At 50.2% G+C, this 21,869-nt stretch overlaps 1 protein-coding gene across 2 annotated transcripts; it reads right to left on the bottom strand.

Annotated features, from left to right (window-relative positions):
* Nucleotides 1-2,046: 2,046 nt before the first annotated feature.
* On the bottom strand, nt 2,047-21,728 carry gsk3ab (glycogen synthase kinase 3 alpha b). 2 transcript variants are annotated; one of them, XM_084443965.1, is made up of 11 exons: nt 21,705-21,726; nt 21,426-21,611; nt 12,505-12,692; nt 12,319-12,402; nt 11,702-11,812; nt 9,535-9,665; nt 9,106-9,310; nt 8,900-8,995; nt 6,663-6,849; nt 6,212-6,289; nt 2,047-4,056 (listed from the first exon to the last, which is right to left on the bottom strand). In XM_084443965.1, the coding sequence occupies exons 1-11, from the start codon at nt 21,709-21,711 to the stop codon at nt 3,989-3,991; spliced, it is 1,341 nt and encodes a 446-aa protein (XP_084300091.1). In that variant the 5' UTR covers nt 21,712-21,726; the 3' UTR covers nt 2,047-3,988. The 2 variants fall into 2 exon arrangements, with proteins under 2 accessions (XP_084300091.1, XP_084300090.1); XM_084443964.1 differs by having other exon boundaries at nt 21,426-21,728.
* Between the last annotated feature and the right edge of the window lie 141 nt (nt 21,729-21,869).

The raw sequence follows: 21,869 nt of genomic DNA, 5'->3' as shown, positions 1-21,869 counted from the left end.
TCTCTCCCCCTCCTCCCATCACACCCCGTCTCTCCCCCTCCTCCCATCACACCCCGTCTCTCCCTCTCCCCCTCCTCCTGGCCCCTCATGACACTTGCCTCTCTGGGAGTCGCTGCTGGGAAGTGGAGCTGAGATCAAACAAGGACTCGGTTAATTCAGTAGCTGAACCTTCAGCTGGACCTGGGGGGCGGGGCTAAATCTTTATATGAAATAATTTCATCACCTGGCGGGTATTAAAGGTTCTATAGGGGCCTATAAATAATACATCTTTTAAATTGAATGAATGAGAACAGAAGAAAGTTAATGGACACCCAGAGACCTCATTAAAACCTGTCCTCACAGAGCAGCTCAATCATGTCTGATGGAAGAGTTGAGACAGTTCTGGAGGAGAGACCTCTCGTCCATTATGATGACTACCGGCCAGTGGCACTCACTCACTCCAGCGGTCATGAAGTGCCTGGAGAAATTAGTGGTGAAGCACATCGACACCATCATACTAGACTCAAGTTCACTTACAGAGGCAACAGGTCTGTGGATGATGCCATCACCCTTCCCCTACACTTGGCGCTGGAGCACCTGGACAAGAAAAACACCTACGTCAGTAGGCTATTCTGCGTCTATAGTTCCGTCTTCAACATCGTATGCCCCATCAACCTGGTCCTGAAGCTGAGAGGTGTAGGCCTGAGCAGCTCCTTATGCAACTGAACCCTGGACTTTCTCCCAGACAGACCACAGGTGGTGAGAATAGGCAGCAACACCTCATCCACACTGAACATCAGCACAGGAGTCCCTCAGGGCTGCTGCCTGAGCCCAGGCTGTTCTCACTGAACACCCACGACTGCTCAGCCAAGCACAGCAGCAATCCAATCATCAAGTTTGCGGACGACTGTGATAGACCTGACCTTCTCCAATGACTCATCTGAATCGGCAATTCTGGTGCAATTGCCTTTTAATTATGCGCTGTCCCTGTTAAACTAAACAATAAAATATGTATGTATGTATGTATGCCCACCTCCCTTGTTCTCTGTAAACCACATTGTGTTGCCTCTGGGTATGAAATGCGCTATACAAATAAAGCTTTGATTGATAAAATGAAAATGAAAAATGGAATGACATTTAATATTTGGAATTAATCATTTAGTTCTTTCAGTTTTTTTCACAGACATGAGGCAAGAGCAGTTTCATCACTTTATTAATGAGTTTAATTATTTATACCAACAAACAAAAACAGTCTCTCCCTCTGTCCCTCTCTCTCTCTATCTCTCCATCAAACCCTCTTTTTACAACCGTTCTGTTTCCACAAAAGACGTCTGAACCTTGGGCAGGCTGATAAAAAAGCAGGATCACAACAAATTAAAACCAAATAAAGAAACAATAAGAACACATTTAGTCATCTCTTCCTTTTAGGGGGAACTTAAAGGGGCACAGATTTCTGGGAAATGTATTCACTCTCCCAACAACAAACATCAGACCCCTCATCGCTCATTCATAAATGTGTCAGCACGCACAAAACATATGTAACAGGTTCACCCAGTTACAGTAGTACAAAACAAACAAATCTAAACAGGAGTCGAGACACGGGAGATGGTACAGACCACCGGAGATGGTACGGCCCACAGGAGATGGTACGGACCACGGGAGATGGTACGGACCACGGGACAGATTACACTTGAACCCTCTATCCCATCGATCCAGAAACAGCAGCCCACCCATGAAGACTCTACTGCTCTCCCCTGGAACAGGGACTGACCCGCTAGAGTCCCAGAGTCTTGTGACATTCCCTTCACATTGAAACAATATAGCAATATAAACCTGTAGTTCCACCTACTGGCTGGCATGTGTACCTGCAAAAATACTAGATCTGTCTGGAGTTGGGAAATGCTCCAATGCTTGGATCAAAGTACAGTATCTTGGATGAGGGGACATTAACATGTGACTTGGTTGACTTGTTATAAAACAAACCACCCCTCCCCCCTGAGAAAAAAAATACCCCCCCCCCCCAAAAAAAAAACACAAAAAAAAACACAAATAAACAAAAAACGGTACAATAAATAAAATGATCATAAAACCATTTCTGGGGACGAGGGAAAGGCAAGAGAGAAACGGAGAGAGAGAGAATAAAGACGAGAGAAACATTTTGTTCTTATTCCCCCCCTGAACCAGGGACTGAAATGAAATTGTATTTACAGACAGACTGAGCCTGGTCGCTGCTACACCAGCTCCACTCCACTAGAGAGAAAAAGAAATTACAAGAACAACAATATAATAACAATAACAAAAAATAACAAAATAAAATAAAGGTACTTGATATTTACAGTTGAGCAGTGAGAGAAAGGAAGGAAGGAGGGAGAGAGACGGGAGGAGGAGGAGGAGGAGGAGCGGACTGGAGGAAGGGGAGGCTCCAAATGGGCGATTTCCACCTTTTTTTCTCTTTTCTTAACAGGCGTTTGAATCCAGCTATGGTTGTGGTTGAGGGTGCAGAAGGACGCGCGGGTGTGTTGGGGTGAACATGCCAGTCCGTGTGGTTGTTGGAAGAGACACTTGGAAGATGCTACCGGAGCCTGTGTGGCTGAAACCTGTAGTGAACTAGAGGGTCCACATGAGGTCAGGGTGAGAGCTAAGACAGGACACTGAGGCACCATGGCCATTCAGGGTGGGTGTGGAGGTAAACAGGGACCGACACACACACTCACAAACAGCGAGCTCATTCAGTCAACACACACCCACACACACAGAAAAAATACCTCCCTGACATGCAGTGCAACTGTGCATCCAGACTGAGACGAGGAACAACCAGAGCCGTGAGGAGTGAAAGTGGCAGAGTCTCTCACTCAAACATTTTTTTAGAGCATAACTCACATAAAATCAGGTTTCCAGATAAAGCAACAAGGACAAAAGCATATAGAATGTGCATTCCATTCTTTAAAAGGTCCCTCTTATGCAAATAAAAGACATTTAAGACTTTAACGTTGATTTTTGACCCAACACAGATTCCATTACAAACAGAGACTGTGGTTCCCTCGTTGGGCTATCCTATCCTTTCAATAAATTTAATTTCAATTCACTGGAGGAGATCCTTAATGAGATCAGCCCGATGAACAAAAGCTTCTAAAATCACCTCCCCTTTTCTAAAATGCCATGAATACAACAGAGGAAGCCTAATCATGTTGCTGCAGTTTAGTATCCAATTAATTAAAACAAATAAAAAGCCCTCTGTCGCCCCCCATCGCCAGGCAGAGCCAGCAGACCGGAGCTTTAGAGATTGAAGGGGAATGAAGAAGTCTTGAACACTCCTACACCAGCTATCAGCTCTTCTGAAGAGTCTTGTATACATTTAACATGGAACCAATCCATTTAACATGGAACCACTCCATTTAACATGGAACCACTCCATTTCAAACTCTACACAGGAAGATTGTCGATATCTGTCCATCTGACAGTCCAGCTTCTCTGGCCACAACACTACCAAACATAAAACAAAGGAAGGGTCAAATAAATAAAAAATTCAAAGGGATAAAATTTATATTTAAGATTATAATACAGACTACCCCATGGTTAGATCCACCTAACAAGTGTACCATCTGGTCTCCCTAGTCTAGTTGGATGAGCTGATAAAAGGGTCCTAGGGGAGCGTCCTAGGGGAGAGACCTAGGGGAGCATCCTAGGAGAGTGTCCTAGGGGAGCGTCCTAGGGGAGCGTCCTAGGGGAGCTTTGGGGTACACTGACTCTGACCTGGAGCCTCAGAGATATAGCTTATACATGAACCCCACATATGGTCTCTGAGTGCATCAGAACTATCACACTGTCATAGACAGACATGAGCTAGAACCTCTTCTACACCTAAACCTGCTGAACACCCTGGGTGAATGACTACGTGGGTGAGAGTGAGTGTGCGCACGCGTGTGTGTTGTAGTTGGCGGTTTGGAGCCGGAGGGAGGGGGGAGAGAGAGTGTGAAAGCGAGGAGAAGGGGGATGGAAGAATGGGTGTTCAGGTGCTGTTGTTGATGGATCCAGGTGCTGAGCTGGGCTGGGCAGGACTGTCTGACACGCTGGCCTCTGCTGGGGGAGACACAGCGTTAGATACACACACACACGTGACTAACAACACACACACACACCTGACTAACAACACACACACACACACACACACACCTGACTAACAACACACAGACCTGACTAACACACACACACACCTAACACACACACACCTGACTAACACACACACACACCTAACAACACATACACACACCTGACTAACAACACACACACATACCCCTGACTAACAACACACACACACCTGACTAACAACACACACACACCTGACTAACAACACACACACACACACCTGACTAACAACATGACATTAGAACTCATGATCGGTTTCCTCTGTCAAATATGTCTACCGTACCATAAATGTTTCCCGATGATGCAAGCGTTGTATAAAAGCAATAACTCAGTGGAGGATTGTGGTATATGGCCGTTATACCACGGGGTGTGCTGGTCGACTCGGCTGCGCCTTGTGCCTTTGACCGCAGCACAACCGGGGTATATTGACCATACACCGCAACCGTCAAGTGAGTTATTGCTTTTATACAACGTTTACATCATTGGGAAACATTTATGGAATAAATACCGATTATTTCAGTGTCTTAATATCGATTTTACTGAACTCCGCCAAGAAAGGTAGTTCATAAAACTATCACGTTGCAATAGAGTTTCAAAGCGACGAGCAATGAGCCCTAGCAACCAAACTAACACTACTTGTAGGCTGGAAAGTTATCATCGCTGCCATTTGGTTGAGTTCTAAATCCCTGAGGGAAAAATTAATGGGATTTATGAAAAATGCTGAAAATAAGGATAATCAGAGACTCCCAGACTGGAGTAGGTTTTGTTCCAACAGTTAAAATACATAATTGAAAATGGGTTTTGTGAATGTTGAAGCTCTTAGTTGGTTCTGAGGTCGATGTTGTTGAGATATAAAACATTTTCCCAGGGCCTCAAGTCTTTTTTATTCACCACAGTAGAACACGCGTGAGCGACCAACACAGCACACACACACACACACACACACACACACACACACACACACACACACACACACACACACACACACACACACACACACACACACACACACACACACACACACACACACACACACACAGTGGGCAGCAGGTGCAGTGGGCAGCAGGCAGCCAGGGGCAGTGGGCAGCCAGGGGCAGTGGGCAGCCAGGGGCAGTGGGCAGGGGGCAGCGGGCAGCCAGGGGGCAGCCAGGGGCAGGGGGCAGCAAGGGGCAGGGGGCAGCAAGGGGCAGGGGGCAGCCAGGGGCAGGGGGCAGCCAGGGGCAGGGGGCAGCCAGGGGCAGGGGGCAGCCAGGGGCAGGGGGCAGCCAGGGGCAGTGGGCAGCCAGGAGTAGTGAGCAGCCATCGTTCATGACGCTCGGGGACAAGGTCCAAGTGCTCATTCCAGGTCCTGGTCAGGGACCACACTGAAGAGCATCTGTTCTTCTGCATGTTTTTCATCTGGGGTTCTCTGGGAGGAAACCCTTGTGAACAAGAGAAGATGCAAACTCAGCAGATCGGCCCGGACACCTTCTTGCTGAGAGGCGACAGTACCAGGGTCTGCACCCCCAATGGGTGGTTTTGGGGTTCAGTCTTACTCAAGGACACTTCAGAGCCACGCGGGAGCTGGCTCTTGCGTTGAAAGGAGCCAGTTGAGGTGGTTCGGGCATCTAGTGAAGATGCCTCCTGGGCGCCTCCCTAGGGAGGTGTTCCAGGCGTGTCCGGCTGGGAGGAGGCCTCGGGGTAGACCCAGGACCAGGTGGCAGTATTACATCTCCGCACTGGCCTGTGAGTGGCTAAAGATTCCCCAGGCAGAGCTGGTTGATGCTGCCAGGGAAAGGGATGTCTGGGGCCCTCTGCTGGAACTGCTGCCTCCGCGACCTGACCCTGGATAAGCGCATGACGATGGATGGATGGATGGAGGGATGACAAAACGTACTCCAGTCTGGGAGTCTCTATTAAACACATCTTATTTTTCCGCATTTTTCGCGAATCCAATTCATTTTTCCCAGAGGAATTTAGAACTCAGACCTCACCACTCTACATCACAGACATGAAGTTACAGTTAAATACACACAACACTTTAAGAATTGATTGATTTCTTGTAAATACTAAGTATGTAGCAGGCGTGTAGGGCAGCATAGCGCACCGTGAGAGGCAGGAGAGGTCTGTGCGCGAGCGTGAGGAGGAATGAGTGTGGAGTTCAGCTGGGGCTGGATAGACAGCTCTGGGGAGAGAGAGAGAGAGATAAGTGATTAGTTGGTAGAGAGAGAGAGGGAGAAAGAGAGAGGGAGAAGGAGAGAGGAAGCGGAGAGGGAGAGAGAGAGAGGGAAAGAGAGAGGGAGAGATAGAGGGAGAGAGGGAGAGAGAGGGAGAGAGAGAGGGAGGGAGAGAGAGAGAGAGAGAGAGAGAGAGAGGGAGAGGGAGAGAGAGAGAGGGAGAGGGAGGGAGAGAGGGAGAGAGAGAGGGACAGAGAGAGAGGGACAGAGAGAGGGACAGAGAGAGGGACAGAGAGAGAGAGAGAGAGAGAGGGACAGAGAGAGAGAGAGAGAGAGAGAGAGAGAGAGAGAGGGAGAGAGAGACTGTCTGGGGAGTCTCACCCACGGGGCTGAAGTTGAAGAGGAGGGGCAGGTCTCGTCCGCTGGGCAGGCGGGCGCTGGGCAGGCGCAGCTCGTCGAAGAAGGCGTGGGCGCAGGCCTCCAGCGGGGACAGCCGGGTCACGGGCGTGTACTCCAGCAGGCGAGAGCACAGAGAGATGGCCTCGGGGGGCGTGCGAGGCTTAAACACCTGGGAGAGAGGGAGGATGGGCGGGGCCAACAGACCAGTTCATGATGGGTCTTATTTGTGTGCCTAAACTGATTTCACTGCACAAAAACAAAACTAGGATTCATTTGCATAGGTTTTAAAATAGACATTAACAACCCCGATTCAAAGCAACCACTGTAATTTTCAAAACGTGTCGATAATATTTTACCCCATTTCCATGACTTTAAATAGTTTAAAACGGGTAAGGCCTATATAGAGATCATAGGGCACAGTAATGTGCCTTTTTCTCCAGGCCAGGCTGTTAACCAGACAGGCTCTTAACCAGACAGGCTGTTAACCAGACAGGCTCTTAACCAGACAGGCTCTTAACCAGACAGGCTCTTGACCAGACAGGCTCTTGACCAGACAGGCTCTTAACCAGACAGGCTCTTGACCAGACAGGCTCTTGACCAGACAGGCTCTTGACCAGACAGGCTCTTAACCAGACAGACTCTTGACCAGACAGACTCTTGACCAGACAGACTCTTGACCAGACAGGCTCTTGACCAGACAGGCTCTTGACCAGACAGGCTCAGACCAGACAGGCTCTTAACCAGACAGGCTCTTAACCAGACAGGCTCTTAACCAGACAGGCTCTTGACCAGACAGGCTCTTGACCAGACAGGCTCTTGACCAGACAGGCTCAGACCAGACAGGCTCTTAACCAGACAGGCTCTTAACCAGACAGGCTCTTAACCAGACAGGCTCAGACCAGACAGACTCTTGACCAGACAGACTCTTGACCAGACAGACTCTTGACCAGACAGGCTCAGACCAGACAGGCTCTTAACCAGACAGGCTCTTGACCAGACAGGCTCTTAACCAGACAGGCTCTTGACCAGACAGGCTCTTAACCAGACAGGCTCTTAACCAGACAGGCTCTTAACCAGACAGGCTCTTAACCAGACAGGCTCTTAACCAGACAGGCTCTTAACCAGACAGGCTCTTAACCAGACAGGCTCTTAACCAGACAGGCTCTTAACCAGACAGGCTCAGACCAGACAGGCTCAGACCAGACAGGCTCAGACCAGACAGGCTCTAGACCAGACAGGCAGAGCAGCGATATGTAGCCTGGAATATGGAATGGATGCTTGGGTGTCTCAGGAGGTAGAGTGGGTCGTCCAATGATCATACGGTCGGCGGTTCGAATCCCGCCTCCTCCTGACGACATGTCAAAGTGTCCTTGGGCAAGACACTGAACCCCAAATTGCTCCCAATGAGCAGGCTGGCAAATTGCATGGCAGCTGCCGCCATCGGTGTGTGAATGTGTGTGAATGAGAGGCCTTCATTGTGAAGCGCGTTGGATAAAAGCACTGTATAAGTGCAGTCAATTTACCAAAGCACTTGTTAACTTTCGTTAGCTGACTAGCTGCCCACACCAACGCGTCTCACGTGATGCTAGCGCAGCTGCAACGGTCCCCTAGCCTGAGCAGCACAGCACTAGATTTTAAATGAGTAAAACAAGGAACGTATTTTGCGTAATTAGACATGTTTTGGGATCTTCATGAGCATATTTTAAACAATCGCCATATTCAAAACCTTTCCAAAACACTGTTTACTCTAAACCATTTCCAGATTTGGAAAACAGTTTCTGTAATTTCCTCCCTTTTCCAGGAGGTTCAGGCCGTGGGAACCCTGCTCAACGCGGGGCCCAGGTTCAGGAGGCTCTTAACTTGACAAAAGAATAAAAAGACAGATGCTACCTGATCTTGTTTAACACAAACGCTTGCTTCCTGTTTTGAAGCCCTTCCTACTGCCCCCAGCGCAGGTCTGGGACCCCACGGGGTGAGAGGGATGGAGGAGGGGGAGGAGGTCTGGGACCCCCGGGGTGAGAGGGATGGAGGAGGGGGAGGAGGTCTGGGACCCCCGGGGTGAGAGGGATGGAGGAGGGGGAGGAGGTCTGGGACCCCCGGGGTGAGACGGATGGAGGAGGGGGAGGAGGTCTGGGACCCCCGGGGTGAGAGGGATGGAGGAGGGGGAGGAGGTCTGGGACCCCCGGGGTGAGAGGGATGGAGGAGGGGGAGGAGCCTACCTTTGTCCAGGGGTGTGCTTTGATCTGTGGGAATTTGAACTCTGTGTAGTTGGGGTTCATCTCTCGGATCTGCTCTCTCGTCGGAGTCCCCAGAACCTGGAGGAAAGCAGAACAAAGGAGGTTAGTCGGGGTGTCCTGTCTGCTCTTCCACACTGCTGCCATCTTCACCACCATGTCCTGTTCATGTCCATGTCCTCCCCCCTCACCTTGATGATCTCCACTAGCTGGTCCACACCGCTGTCCCCGGGGAAGATGGGCTGTCCCAGCAGCAGCTCCGCCAGCACGCAGCCGGCCGACCAGATGTCGATGTTAGACGTGTAGTCCGTAGCGCCGAAGATGAGCTCCGGGGCGCGGTAGTACCGCGAGCAGATGTACGACACGTTGGGCTCCCCACGGACCAGCTGCTTCGCACTGCACACACACAGGGAACAGGGGTGACCGGGTTGGACACCAGAGATGGACACACACAGGGGACAGGGGTGATCGGGATGGACACCAGAGATGGACACACACAGGCCCGTCAACAACAGGCCTCAGCACAGACAGAAGAAACACAGACGGACCAACAGACAGACAACAGACAGGGCTAACGTGCACACGCACACCCACACAAGCACCAAGGGGTGCGGACTGACCTCCCAAAGTCACAAAGTTTGAGGATGGCTGTCTCCGGGTCCACCAGCAGGTTCTGGGGCTTGATGTCTCTATGACACACGCCCTGGGAATGGATATAGGCCAGGCTGCGGAACAGCTGGTACATGTACACCTGGGGGGGGGTCAGAGAGGGAGGGGAGGGGTTAATCCATCCCAGAATACTCCCGCTGGACACACAGCTGCTTCCCTGGACCTCCTGCTCCCGCTTTGGAAATAAGAAGCCCAAATTCCACAGCCAAGAGCATCAGAGAGTGTTGCTGAGTGAGTGTATAGTTTAGAGAGGGGAGAGTGTTTGGGTGTGTGTGTGTACGCGTGTGTGTACCTAGGAGTGTGTGTGTGCGTGTGTGTGTGCGTGTGTGACTCTGTTCAGACCATTAGCTGTGTGATTGGGCGCACAGGGGCGCTGGGAGGAGCAGAGGGGCAGGTCAGAGGTCAGGGCTCAGTGCAGCCGTGACTCATCCTGCTAATGACGTCTCTCTCACGCCGCTCATGCACCAGAGACAAGGGCCCTACAGGGGGCCCAGGGGTCAGAGAGGCCCTACAGGGGGCCCAGGGGCCAGAGAGGCTCTACAGGGGTCAGAGAGGCCCTACAGGGGGCCCAGGGGTCAGAGAGGCCCTACAGGGGGCCCAGGGGCCAGAGAGGCCCTACAGGGGGCCCAGGGGCCAGAGAGGCTCTACAGGGGTCAGAAAGGCCCTACAGGGGGCCCAGGGGTCAGAGAGGCTCTACAGGGGTCAGAGAGGCCCTACAGGGGGCCCAGGGGTCAGAGAGGCTCTACAGGGGTCAGAAAGGCCCTACAGGGGGCCCAGGGGTCAGAGAGGCCCTAAACGGACAGAGCAATGAAAGGCACAAGACCCTTGGAGTGGAGGGGCAAGGGGATGAGAAGAGGAAGAGGGGGATGAGGGAGGAGGGGAGTGTGTCAGAGTGTGTGACAGATAACCAGCATGTGCGTCTCCACACCCAGGAGAGGGAGGAGCAGGGGGGCCATGACAGAGAGAGAATGTCCTGTCCGCTGCTAGGGGCAGCACATACAACACACACCCATATACACAACACGCAAACAGACCGTCTCTCTCCGTCTCTCTCCCCCTCTCTCTCCCCCTCTCTGCAGACCTCCAGTAGTCAGTATTGTAACAGAGCTCATGAAGTGTGACAAAAACAGACTGAAGTGCTTTTCTTTTCCGTCCACAGGCCATTGCTACCCGGATAAAACACTGAGCCGTTCATACAGCAGGAAACACCACATCTTTTCCTCTGCAGTGCAAGAAATGACCAGACCGGTTCAACCCTGTTGAGCTCAGTAGTCTTGGGTAATGAGTCTAAAACAGGAGCACTTCAGTCACAGCATCACTGTAATCTGGGAGTGGAAAGAGGACGTTTCTCCCAGTGAATCATCTCACTGAAGCAGAGCCTGTTCCCCTCCCAGGCCCTCTGCTGCCCCTCCCAGGCCCTCTGCTGCCCCTCCCAGGCCCTCTGCTGCCCCTCCCAGACCCTCTGCTGCCCCTCCCAGGCCCTCTGCTGCCCCTCCCAGACCCTCTACTGCCCCTCCCAGGCCCTCTGCTGCCCCTCCCAGGCCCTCTGCTGCCCCTCCCAGGCCCTCTGCTGCCCCTCCCAGGCCCTCTGCTGCCCCTCCCAGGCCCTCTGCTGCCCCTCCCAGACCCTCTGCTGCCCCTCCCAGACCCTCTGCTGTCCCTCACAGCACTGGGAGAGCCGGGGGGGGGGGACTGTAGGAGGCAAGTAGAAGACGATGTGGAAAAGCAGTAAAGGGGGGGGGAGGACAGAGGGGTTATGAGCATGAGAAGTGTTGTTTTTAACCTGTATTTAACCAGGAAAAGAAACCCTTTGAGATTAAAAATCTCTTTTACAAGAGTGTCCTGGCCAAGACAGGCGGCAGCACTGTTACCGAGTTACAGACGACATCATTTAAAAACAAACAACCATATAAAATAAAAACAGGGTGAATTTACAGAAACGTTAGTGGAGTGGTTCATGGTTCAGCTCTGGCTGTGGGGTGAACAGATAAGGATGAGAAGTAGCGGATGAGTGTGGTAGATGAGGGGGAAGCAGCCAGGTGGGGGTACGGAGCGCCTGGGGGGGTCAGGAGGGGGTCAGGGGGTCAGGAAGGGGTCAGGAGAGGAGATAGTTTTCACCTTGACGTAGATAATGGGGATGGTGGTCTTGGCCTTGTTGAAGTGCCGGGCCACTCTGTAGACCGTCTCTGGGACGAAGTCCAGTACCAGGTTCAGGTAGACCTCGTCCTTCTGCAGGGGCCGGAGAGACAAGAGATGCACACAGCTGCTCTCACATCACAGGTTCAAACCAACACACACAGCTGCTCTCACATCACAGGTTCAAACCAACACACACAGCTGCTCTCACATCACAGGTTCAAACCAACACACACAGCTGCTCTCACATCACAGGTTCAAACCAACACACACAGCTGCTCTCACATCACAGGTTCAAACCAACACACACAGCTGCTCTCACATCACAGGTTCAAACCAACACACACAGCTGCTCTCACATCACAGGTTCAAACCAACACACACAGCTGCTCTCACATCACAGGTTCAAACCAACACACACAGCTGCTCTCACATCACAGGTTCAAACCAACACCAACTGACCGCCCAAACTGCGAAGCAGGTCCGCTTGTGTGACCAGCTAGCAGGGTTGTTCACACCGTAGTGTGCTGGGTAGGTGTGGTGGGTTATGTTCCAGAAACCCATTTCCTGTTCTCCAACCGTTCGTTAGAGATACACACCTTCTCTCCACTGGAGTAGAAGAAGTAGCGTAGCCTCACGATGTTGCAGTGGTCCAACTTCCTCATGATCTGGAGTTCTCGGTTCTACATTAGAAGATGGAGAGGAAGTATGAGTGACAAACGCTCTTCAATCAAACACCCTGACGAGACGAGAGAGTTTTAGTGTGAGAGATGTTGAGCCTTTACCTTGAACCTCTTGTCCTGCAGGACCTTTTTGATGGCGACCATCTCCTGGCTATCGATGAGGCGTGCCTGGTACACCACGCCGAAGGACCCGTTCCCGATAACCTTGATGTCCGTGTAAGACACTTCCTGCGGGCGGTCTGGGCCCTGGCCTGGCGTGGCCACCACCGTCGTCACCTTGCCACTGTCTCCTGAGGAACAATCCAACACAAACGTTTAAGGTGGTCAAACCTGCTACGACCAACACGCACTTCAGGGATAACTCCTGTTGTGAACGTATACTTCGTCAGTCACAGGCCTACGTTACAAAATACAAACGCTCTCTCCATCTCAGACGCAGAAACAAAGTCGAGAAGCTGGTTTTCAGGTAGGAAGTGCAGTGATAATAACCTCCTGCCTCGTTTTTTCCACACTCCCCTGGGGAGAGAGAGAGAAACGCTTAATAACAACAAGACTCTTGTGTGTGTGTGACCTCCCCAGGTCCGTCCCTCCCTCCCTAGGCCCCTCCTTCCCTGTCCCTCCCCAGGCCCCTCCCTCCCCAGGCCCCTCCCTCAGTCCTTGTCCCTCCCTAGGTCCGTCCCTCCCTCCCCGTCCCTCCCCAGACCCCTCCCTCAGTCCTTGTCCCTCCGCAGGCCCCTCCCTGGTAACGCGCTGCTGCTGATGCCCCGCCCTCCCCTGCCTCCCTGGGGGGGACAACAGCCTGCCTGCCTCAAAATATAACACCTTGGACGTTGGCTGGCTGGCTGACTGTGTGTGTGTGTGTGTGTGTGTGTGTGTGTGTGTGTGTGTAGGACTGAAAATGAACACCTGCCACCGGCTAAATGAAGGTAAAATTTCCAATTGGCGACTAGATTTCGGAAGGCTATCTGAAAAATATATATACTTGGCCGGTAGATTTTTTTAATCTACAGTCCCCTAGGCAGGTGACTCGCCGTGAGCCAAAAAGTTAATTTTCACCCGTGTGTGTGTGTGTGTGTCAGCCCAGCGCACCTCTTCCTAGAGCCGTGCAGTTCCTTCACTCGTCTCAACATGAGTCCATCTGTGATGTCATCCACCCCCCCAGTTCTCCTGCACACCCAGCCTGTATCTGCATGGCAGGTCTCTACACCTCAGGAGGGGACTGACTCACCTACTTCACACTCCCTGTTTAAAAACTTGAGTATCCATCTACTGCTTCAATTTGGTCTTGATCTAGGCCTGTGTTCAGTAAATGCGTGGGCTTACAAGCCAAATCATGGGATGGTTGAATGTTTGATTAATGGATCTAATCCATCATGCCTGAAAGAGTGAGGTGGATAGAATGGTTTTCAGTGTCAGCAATATGGAAGGAGGCTCCAAACATGCGCGCAGCGTTTCCCACAGGACTGGGGGGGGGGGGGGTCCAGGACTGGGGTGTAGGTGTGACGGGGGGGTCCAGGACTGGGGTGTAGCTGTGACGGGGGATGGGGTCCAGGACTGGGGTGTAGCTGTAGCGGGGGAGGATCCAGGACTGGGGTGTAGCTGTGACGGGGGAGGGGGGGGTCCAGGACTGGGGTGTAGCTGTGACGGGGGAGTCCAGGACTGGGGTGTAGCTGTGACGAGGGAGGGGGGGTCCAGGAGTGGGGTGTAGCTGTGACGGGGGGGGGGGGGGGGGGGGGTCCAGGACTGGGGTGTAGCTGTGACGGGGGAGGGGGGGTCCAGGAGTGGGGTGTAGCTGTGACGGGGGAGGGGGGGGGGTCCAGGACTGGGGTGTAGCTGTGACGGGGGAGGGGGGGTCCAGGAGTGGGGTGTAGCTGTGACGGGGGGGACGGGGACGGGTCCAGGACTGGGGTGTGGCTGTGACGGGGGAGGGGGGGTCCAGGAGTGGGGTGTAGCTGTGACGGGGGGGGGGGGGGGGGAGAGGGAGGGTTGATACTCTGCAGGTATTGGTATAAGGCCAGAAGTGATCGATCTAGCTTAGCCTACAACGCGTGTGCATGTTCGCTAGCTATCTTAAGTCAAATGAGACAAGCAGCTAGTGTAGTATAGAGATCTAAGTATGTTGATTTGACTCAGCTTAGCTTTAAAGATTGCAGCACTAGCTGGCTAGCTAGCTAGCACTAGCACTGCTGGCTAGCCTCACCAGAGAACTGTTGTGTGTGTGTGTGTAGTGTGTCTGTAGCGTGTTAGTTGTAGATGCGTGTGTGTGTAGTGTGTTAGTTGGAGATGTGTGTGTGTGTGTGTGTGTGTGTGTGTGTGTGTAGTGTGTTAGTTGGAGATGCGTGTGTGTGTGTGTAGTGTGTTAGTTGGAGAGCAAGTGTGTGTAGTGTGTTAGTTGGAGATGTGTGTGTGTGTGTGTGTGTAGTGTGTTAGTTGTAGATGCGTGTGTGTAGTGTGTTAGTTGGAGATGTGTGTGTGTGTAGTGTGTTAGTTGGAGATGCGTATGTGTGTGTGTGTAGTGTGTTAGTTGGAGATGCGTGAGTGTGTGTGTGTAGTGTTAGTTGGAGAGCGAGTGTGTGTAGTGTGTTAGTTGGAGATGCGTGTGTGTGTAGTGTGTTAGTTGTAGATGCGTGTGTGTGTAGTGTGTTAGTTGGAGATGTGTGTGTGTGTAGTGTGTTAGTTGGAGATGCGTATGTGTGTGTGTGTAGTGTGTTAGTTGGAGATGCGTGAGTGTGTGTGTGTAGTGTTAGTTGGAGAGCGAGTGTGTGTAGTGTGTTAGTTGGAGATGCGTGTGTGTGTAGTGTGTTAGTTGGAGATGCGTGTGTGTGTAGTGTGTTAGTTGGAGATGTGTGTGTGTGTGTGTGTGTAGTGTGTTAGTTGGAGATGCGTGTGTGTGTGTGTAGTGTGTTAGTTGGAGAGCAAGTGTGTGTAGTGTGTTAGTTGGAGATGTGTGTGTGTGTGTGTGTAGTGTGTTAGTTGTAGATGCGTGTGTGTGTAGTGTGTTAGTTGGAGATGTGTGTGTGTGTAGTGTGTTAGTTGGAGATGCGTATGTGTGTGTGTGTAGTGTGTTAGTTGGAGATGCGTGAGTGTGTGTGTGTAGTGTTAGTTGGAGAGCGAGTGTGTGTAGTGTTAGTTGGAGATGCGTGTGTGTGTAGTGTGTTAGTTGGAGATGCGTGTGTGTGTAGTGTTAGTTGGAGATGTGTGTGTGTAGTGTTAGTTGGAGATGTGTGTGTGTGTGTAGTGTGTTAGTTGGAGATGTGTGTGTGTGTGTGTGTGTGTGTAGTGTGTTAGTTGGAGATGCGTGAGTGTGTGTGTGTAGTGTTAGTTGGAGAGCGAGTGTGTGTAGTGTGTTAGTTGGAGATGCGTGTGTGTGTAGTGTGTTAGTTGGAGATGCGTGTGTGTGTAGTGTGTTAGTTGGAGATGCGTGTGTGTGTAGTGTTAGTTGGAGATGTGTGTGTGTAGTGTGTTAGTTGGAGATGTGTGTGTGTGTGTGTGTGTAGTGTGTTAGTTGGAGATGCGTGTGTGTGTAGTGTGTTAGTTGGAGGTGTGTGTGTGTGTGTGTGTGTAGTGTGTTAGTTGGAGGTGTGTGTGTGTAGTGTTAGTTGGAGGTGTGTGTGTGTGCGTGTGTGTGTGTGTGTGTGTGTGTAGTGTGTTAGTTGGAGAGCGAGTGTGTGTAGTGTGTTAGTTGGAGATGCGTGTGTGTAGTGTGTGTGTATCACCTGGGGCTAACGAGGCGGTTAGTCGCGGAGTGAGAGAGACCGGCTCAAACGGACAGTGTGAGGTCAGATTTGGGAAGTGGAAGGTTCATTATGGAACCGCGACGGGAGAAACGTCAGGGCGACGGCCGAGTCTGTGTGAGAGAAACACTCTGCATGCGTTTGATTGACCCAAAAAACACCCTGGCTTTGGCTCAGTCAGACCTGACCCCACGCTCCTCCTGGACTCCCTATAACCTATGACCCTAACCCTGCAGAGTATAACCTGTATCTGAGGCCTTCCTGACCGTCTTCCCTCTATGGGACGAATGGAGTCCGAGGGGAGTGCATTAAATATGGAGCACCGGAGGCATGATAGCCTCTTCAATAATGAACTCAAACATGAGCAGTCTGACCAGCTGACAGTGGAGAACTTTGCTTCCTGAGCAGTAATAATAAGAGGGAGAAAGATGAGTGATTTCCAAAACACTCAGACTCCTAAGAATCAATTAGCTAAACCTTCACTTCTAAATATAAAATACCAGTAGTGCATTCATTACTCCGTCAATTGATTAGCAATTATACAGCAATATACAAGGTTCAGCGTTTCCGCTGGTAAGGTTTTGCCGTGGCGGTGATGCCGCCACACCAAACATTTGATACAAAAAACAATAATACAAATTAGGCTATATATAAATAAAACTTTCTAAATATTTCTGCCTAAATGCGCTTTCAAAACCACTGTCGCGCCCACATTAGGACTATTTATTTTCAATAAAGAGCCTATAGGCCGCGCGCTCTGTGCCGCTCCATGTTGCTCCTTTCTGAGGTGATCGGAAGACGCGTGAAGGGATTTTTTCTTCAGTGAGCGGCATGAGGTTACAACGAAAGATAGGTAGGCTATTGACGCTCAAATATTACCATAGTGTTAACCAGTGTTTGAATTGGGCCAAACACTGGTGCTGGCACCTAGGCCTACTCCTCAAAATGCCTAGCCTACTGTCTAAAATACATTTATGTTAGTAATCTAAGTGCCGTTATAGCTACAGTTAGACGTGCCGACAGCTCCTGCCCATCTCAAGCACGTTGGTAAAGCCTTTGGTTTTATAATTCCCTGATGACAACTAGCAGATCCTATAACCTAATGTATCAATACAATTTTCCAGATGGGCATACGACGATTTTTGAAGAGGAAGAGAGAGGAGAATGATGAGACCAGTCAGGTAGGCTAGGTTATTGCCGGCTAGCTATGATTCACACCGGGGGATTAAGGAACAAGGCAGTAGGCTAACAGTTTTGCCCGCTTCCCAGGGACCAGTAAACTGTTCGGGCAAGAGGAATGCAGTTGTCTGATCGGACAAGTAAAAAATGAATATGATAAATTGGCCTTGTGTTGCTAACGTTACATAACGTTATCTGAAAATACAGTTTGAGCCGAAGCGGAGCTGCTCCATTTGAGCTACGCGCTGCTGTCTGTCCGTCAGTCAGCCCTTCAAGCGAGCGTTGTCAAGGAGACATACACCACAAGCGCGAGTAGGTTCTGCAACTTTCGTGCGAGTCAGGTGCAGCGCTGCCTGATGGATTGTGCGACCGTCTTTTTGGCTGGCTGAACTAACACTAGCTTGCGTTAATGTTCCTCCAGCCACCTAAAAAGTGCCAATCAAAACAGAAAACAGCAGTTGTTACCATTATAACAGCTGCTGTTATAATGGTAACCTACAATACATCTGATTAAAATATGTCTATAAACCATATGATTTATTAAGTGCGTGGTTACTGTTTTATCCCGCCCAGTTACATGTAATTAATTACATTTTAAGCTCTAGGACTTTACCAGCCTTACGAGATAAGTTAGGCCATCTTTATAGGCCTACTTATAGGAAGGGGACAGGAGAGAGGATACAAGGGAGGAAGAAGGGCGGTCTCAGATCCCCCGCTTTGTTTTCGAAATCGGACTCTTTTTTTTCACACACCACCACACCAAGAGATCAGTTCCACAGGAAACACTGCGGTTACAACCATGCGTTTCTCTGCACCAACACAGGATCACACCTCCACATGTAGAGGGCCAGTCGGTGAATCCGCATGGTCTGGCTGTACTGTAGGACACACCCAATACCATCTACAGTAACATTTAAGCCCATTTCAAGATAAATCATGAATGGCACTAAGCTCTACACAAAGTGTCAGTATGTAACTCTGTAGCCAGTTTGGCCTCTCTGCTCTGTTCTGGCTCGCTCGTGATCTCTGCTTGCACTTCACATGCAACCTGGCAGTCAGTCAGCAGTGGTTCATTAACAGCAGCCTTGCAGTAGTGCAACACCTTAGTTTGAGTTTCTGGTAAGCCCAGCCCTCCACGCCAGAAACAACGCTTTATCAGCAAAACGCCCTCACAAGATCACTGCTCAGGAGAAAACCAGCCTCCACAAGGCTGTGTCACTGAGCCTCTACTAGGCTGTGTCACTGAGCCTCTACAAGGCTGTGTCACTGAGCTTCTACTAGGCTGTGTCACTGAGCCTCTACTAGGCTGTCACTGAGCCTCTACTAGGCTGTGTCACTGAGCCTCTACTAGGCTGTGTCACTGAGCCTCTACTAGGCTGTGTCACTGAGCCTCTACTAGGCTGTGTCACTGAGCCTCTACAAGGCTGTGTCACTGAGCCTCTACAAGGCTGTGTCACTGAGCTTCTACTAGGCTGTGTCACTGAGCCTCTACTAGGCTGTGTCACTGAGCCTCTACTAGGCTGTGTCACTGAGCCTCTACTAGGCTGTGTCACTGAGCCTCTACTAGGCTGTGTCACTGAGCCTCTACAAGGCTGTCACTGAGCCTCTACTAGGCTGTGTCACTGAGCCTCTACTAGGCTGTGTCACTGAGCCTCTACTAGGCTGTGTCACTGAGCCTCTACTAGGCTGTGTCACTGAGCCTCTACTAGGCTGTGTCACTGAGCCTCTACTAGGCTGTGTCACTGAGCGTTAGGAAAGTCTGCGCAAATTCTCAGCATTAGGTGGATATAGTGGGGTGGAGTGTGAGGGTTAGACTGAAACTTGCATTGTTGTCACTGGCCAATCCAATCAGCCTTTAGCATGAGGAGAGCTCTTATTAACTAGTGACATCAAATCCATGCTATATATCTTCATGAACAGCGTATATCTACATATGAAATGAAGACAGTGAAATCTTTCACTGGACCCCCGTGAGCCGACCACAGCTCTGCACTCTTTCAAGAAAATCATTTCTAAAGCTTCATTGACCTGGTATTATGTATATCTGAGCACACACCAACCCTGCGTCAAAACAGGCTGCAAACTCTCATCCACGTTCTGGCTGCTGCGACAACATTGATATGCAAGCAATATGAGCAGAAAACGCTGCTACAACTTCTGTTTGACCAGGGAAATAAAATCCCTCTGACTCCTTATGAAATGAATCACAGGCAGAATGTGATCACTTACATGAATCACCTGCAGGCGTTACCTTGAAAAACAATCACTACTCACAACATTAATCACTACTCACAACATCAATCACTACTCACTCACACAATCAAGATGTGCCCACTACAAGTGCAGGACTCCACTCATCAGGTGATTCAATGCTAAAGGTTTCCAGACTTCTTACAGGATTTGGAGAATGACCATGGGAGAAAAAACTAATCACATTCTATATCAAGGAGATGCCTGAAACCCAACTGGGCCGATAATGGAAGACCTGCTATAGTAGAGTGGATGGAACCTGCAGTTGTCTCATATGATCTCCATGCATCTGTCTGCATTCACTTCTCATTTTCCTTTCTGGTCCCCGTGTTCCTCATCCCCCTGTACCTTTGAATTTCCATCCCTTCATTACCATTTCTCCTTCACTCTTTCCATGTGTTCCTCCCAACTCCAGTCCCTTCACACTGACTCTTCAACACCAGCCCATTGGGTGTCCTTCATCGGCCCAGCTCTTCACATCGCAGTATGAACTGACCCCAGGCCTGCTCCTCTACGCATCAGAGTACATGGCTAACCGACCGTGTGTGATGTTTATGGTGCTCATCTTGGCTAAGAATCAGTTTTATTGACAATGTAAATCCATTGGCCCAGACATGTTTGGGTCACTTCATACAAGGTCTTTTCACCTCTCCCTGCATTGTAGAGCAATGCTCCAGCTTTGCCTCACCACCAGCCCCTAAAAGACTGACCTTGTCGACTCCTCTTCTCGCTACCTCCCTCCCTGCTGACATTCTGCCTAATGCAGCCTCTAATCGAGCTACCACGAGCATACTGTAAATTCTAATGGAATTCCAATGAAACCCTTTAGAAAAATCCTTGTGAAAATGATGTTTATGAATGGACATGGGAATAGGAAAATGAGGATTACTTCTACAGCTACCCATCATGTATGTATCAAATCGCGACAACACGAGTCACTGATTGATGGCTAGTTTGAGTACTAGCTAATGTAAAGTGATGGTGTTCTGTAAATAACATCAGCTAAAAAACACCTAGCTTGTTATGTTGACACATGGCTTAACTGGCCTAAAATGTGTCAAGACTATGGTCTGGGAATTCTAGTGAGGCGAGTGAGGTTAGTTAGCGAGATACTTGGCTAGCTAGCAAACATAGTCGACTAGCTACCTAGCTCATTATAATCTAGTGGCATCCAGGATTACATTTACATTTGACCAATATTAAACAAACTAGCTATCTTGCATTCTAAACGAATTATACTGTCCAGTAACGTTAACCGTGTTTAGCTAGCAAACACTAGCAGGGTAGCAGAGTGCAGTCTATGCAAGTTCAAGTTGCTAGTTAACTAACGTTAGCAAAAAAAAAATCATACTACCTAACGTTAGCTAGCTAGTAGCTATCTACATTTGAAGACGACGTCGAACCTTGATCATGGACTTCAGCTCAACAGCTAGCACATTGATGTTTAGCCCACTAGCTAATCTAGTTAGACTAAGATAACTGGCTAGCATATTAGCAAGTGAAACATTAGGTAGATAGCAACTAGCTAGTTACCAAGCTGGTGGTTATCGACCTACGCTAAATAAACTGTCAACCACCGAACGACCACCGATTATCCTTACGAGGGCCAGTGAATCAAATCTGCCCAGATGCTACTAGCAAGATACCTAGACTAGGCTGTTGCCTAGCCCTTGATCCCAGTGTCCCGTTTTCAAAAACATATTAGCTAGCTAGCTAGTTAGCATGTTAGCTAGCTAGCACACACAGCCAGATTGATGACTAGCTAGCTAGTGCGACACTTTCATAACGGTGTTGGCTACATTTAGCCTAATTTCTTGTCGGTCCAACATCGTACTGCTGCAATAAAATGGTTAAACTCACTGGTTAGTTTCAAATTTCCGAAGCCCGTCGAGCTGCTCCCACTGGCCTGTGAAGCCCCGGATTTTCCTGCAGAGCTTCCACCAGCAACGGCCGATCCGGCAGCGGCTGCAGCGGCTCCGGGAGCCCCCGGAGGCTCAGCGAATGAGCTGGTCCTGGGCCGCCCGCTGCCGCTCATTTTTGTGTGCGCTAAAGCCGGGGCAGGGGGGAAAGGTAGTCGCGATATAGAGCCAAGCAGGCACAGGCGTTATCTATCTTTTCTCAAAAATCCTTTTAAAATACACTGCATAAGTCGCGTATCGTTTAGCTTAGCTTGTACGTCTCCCCTTTCTTCTTCACTTGGAAGAGTGTTGGTGGGGGGACTGAGGACTTGACGCACAGCAACGTAACATTGCAATGCTTCCTGGGTAACGGAGTTTTCTCTGTTGGTCCACAGAGTGAAAGCCA

The sequence above is a fragment of the Borostomias antarcticus genome, assembly GCF_949987555.1.
Source record: "Borostomias antarcticus genome assembly, chromosome: 10".
Classification (NCBI taxonomy): Eukaryota; Metazoa; Chordata; class Actinopteri; order Stomiiformes; family Stomiidae; genus Borostomias; species Borostomias antarcticus.
Note: the sequence above shows the minus strand (reverse complement) of the source record. Positions and strands in the feature narration are given on the sequence as shown.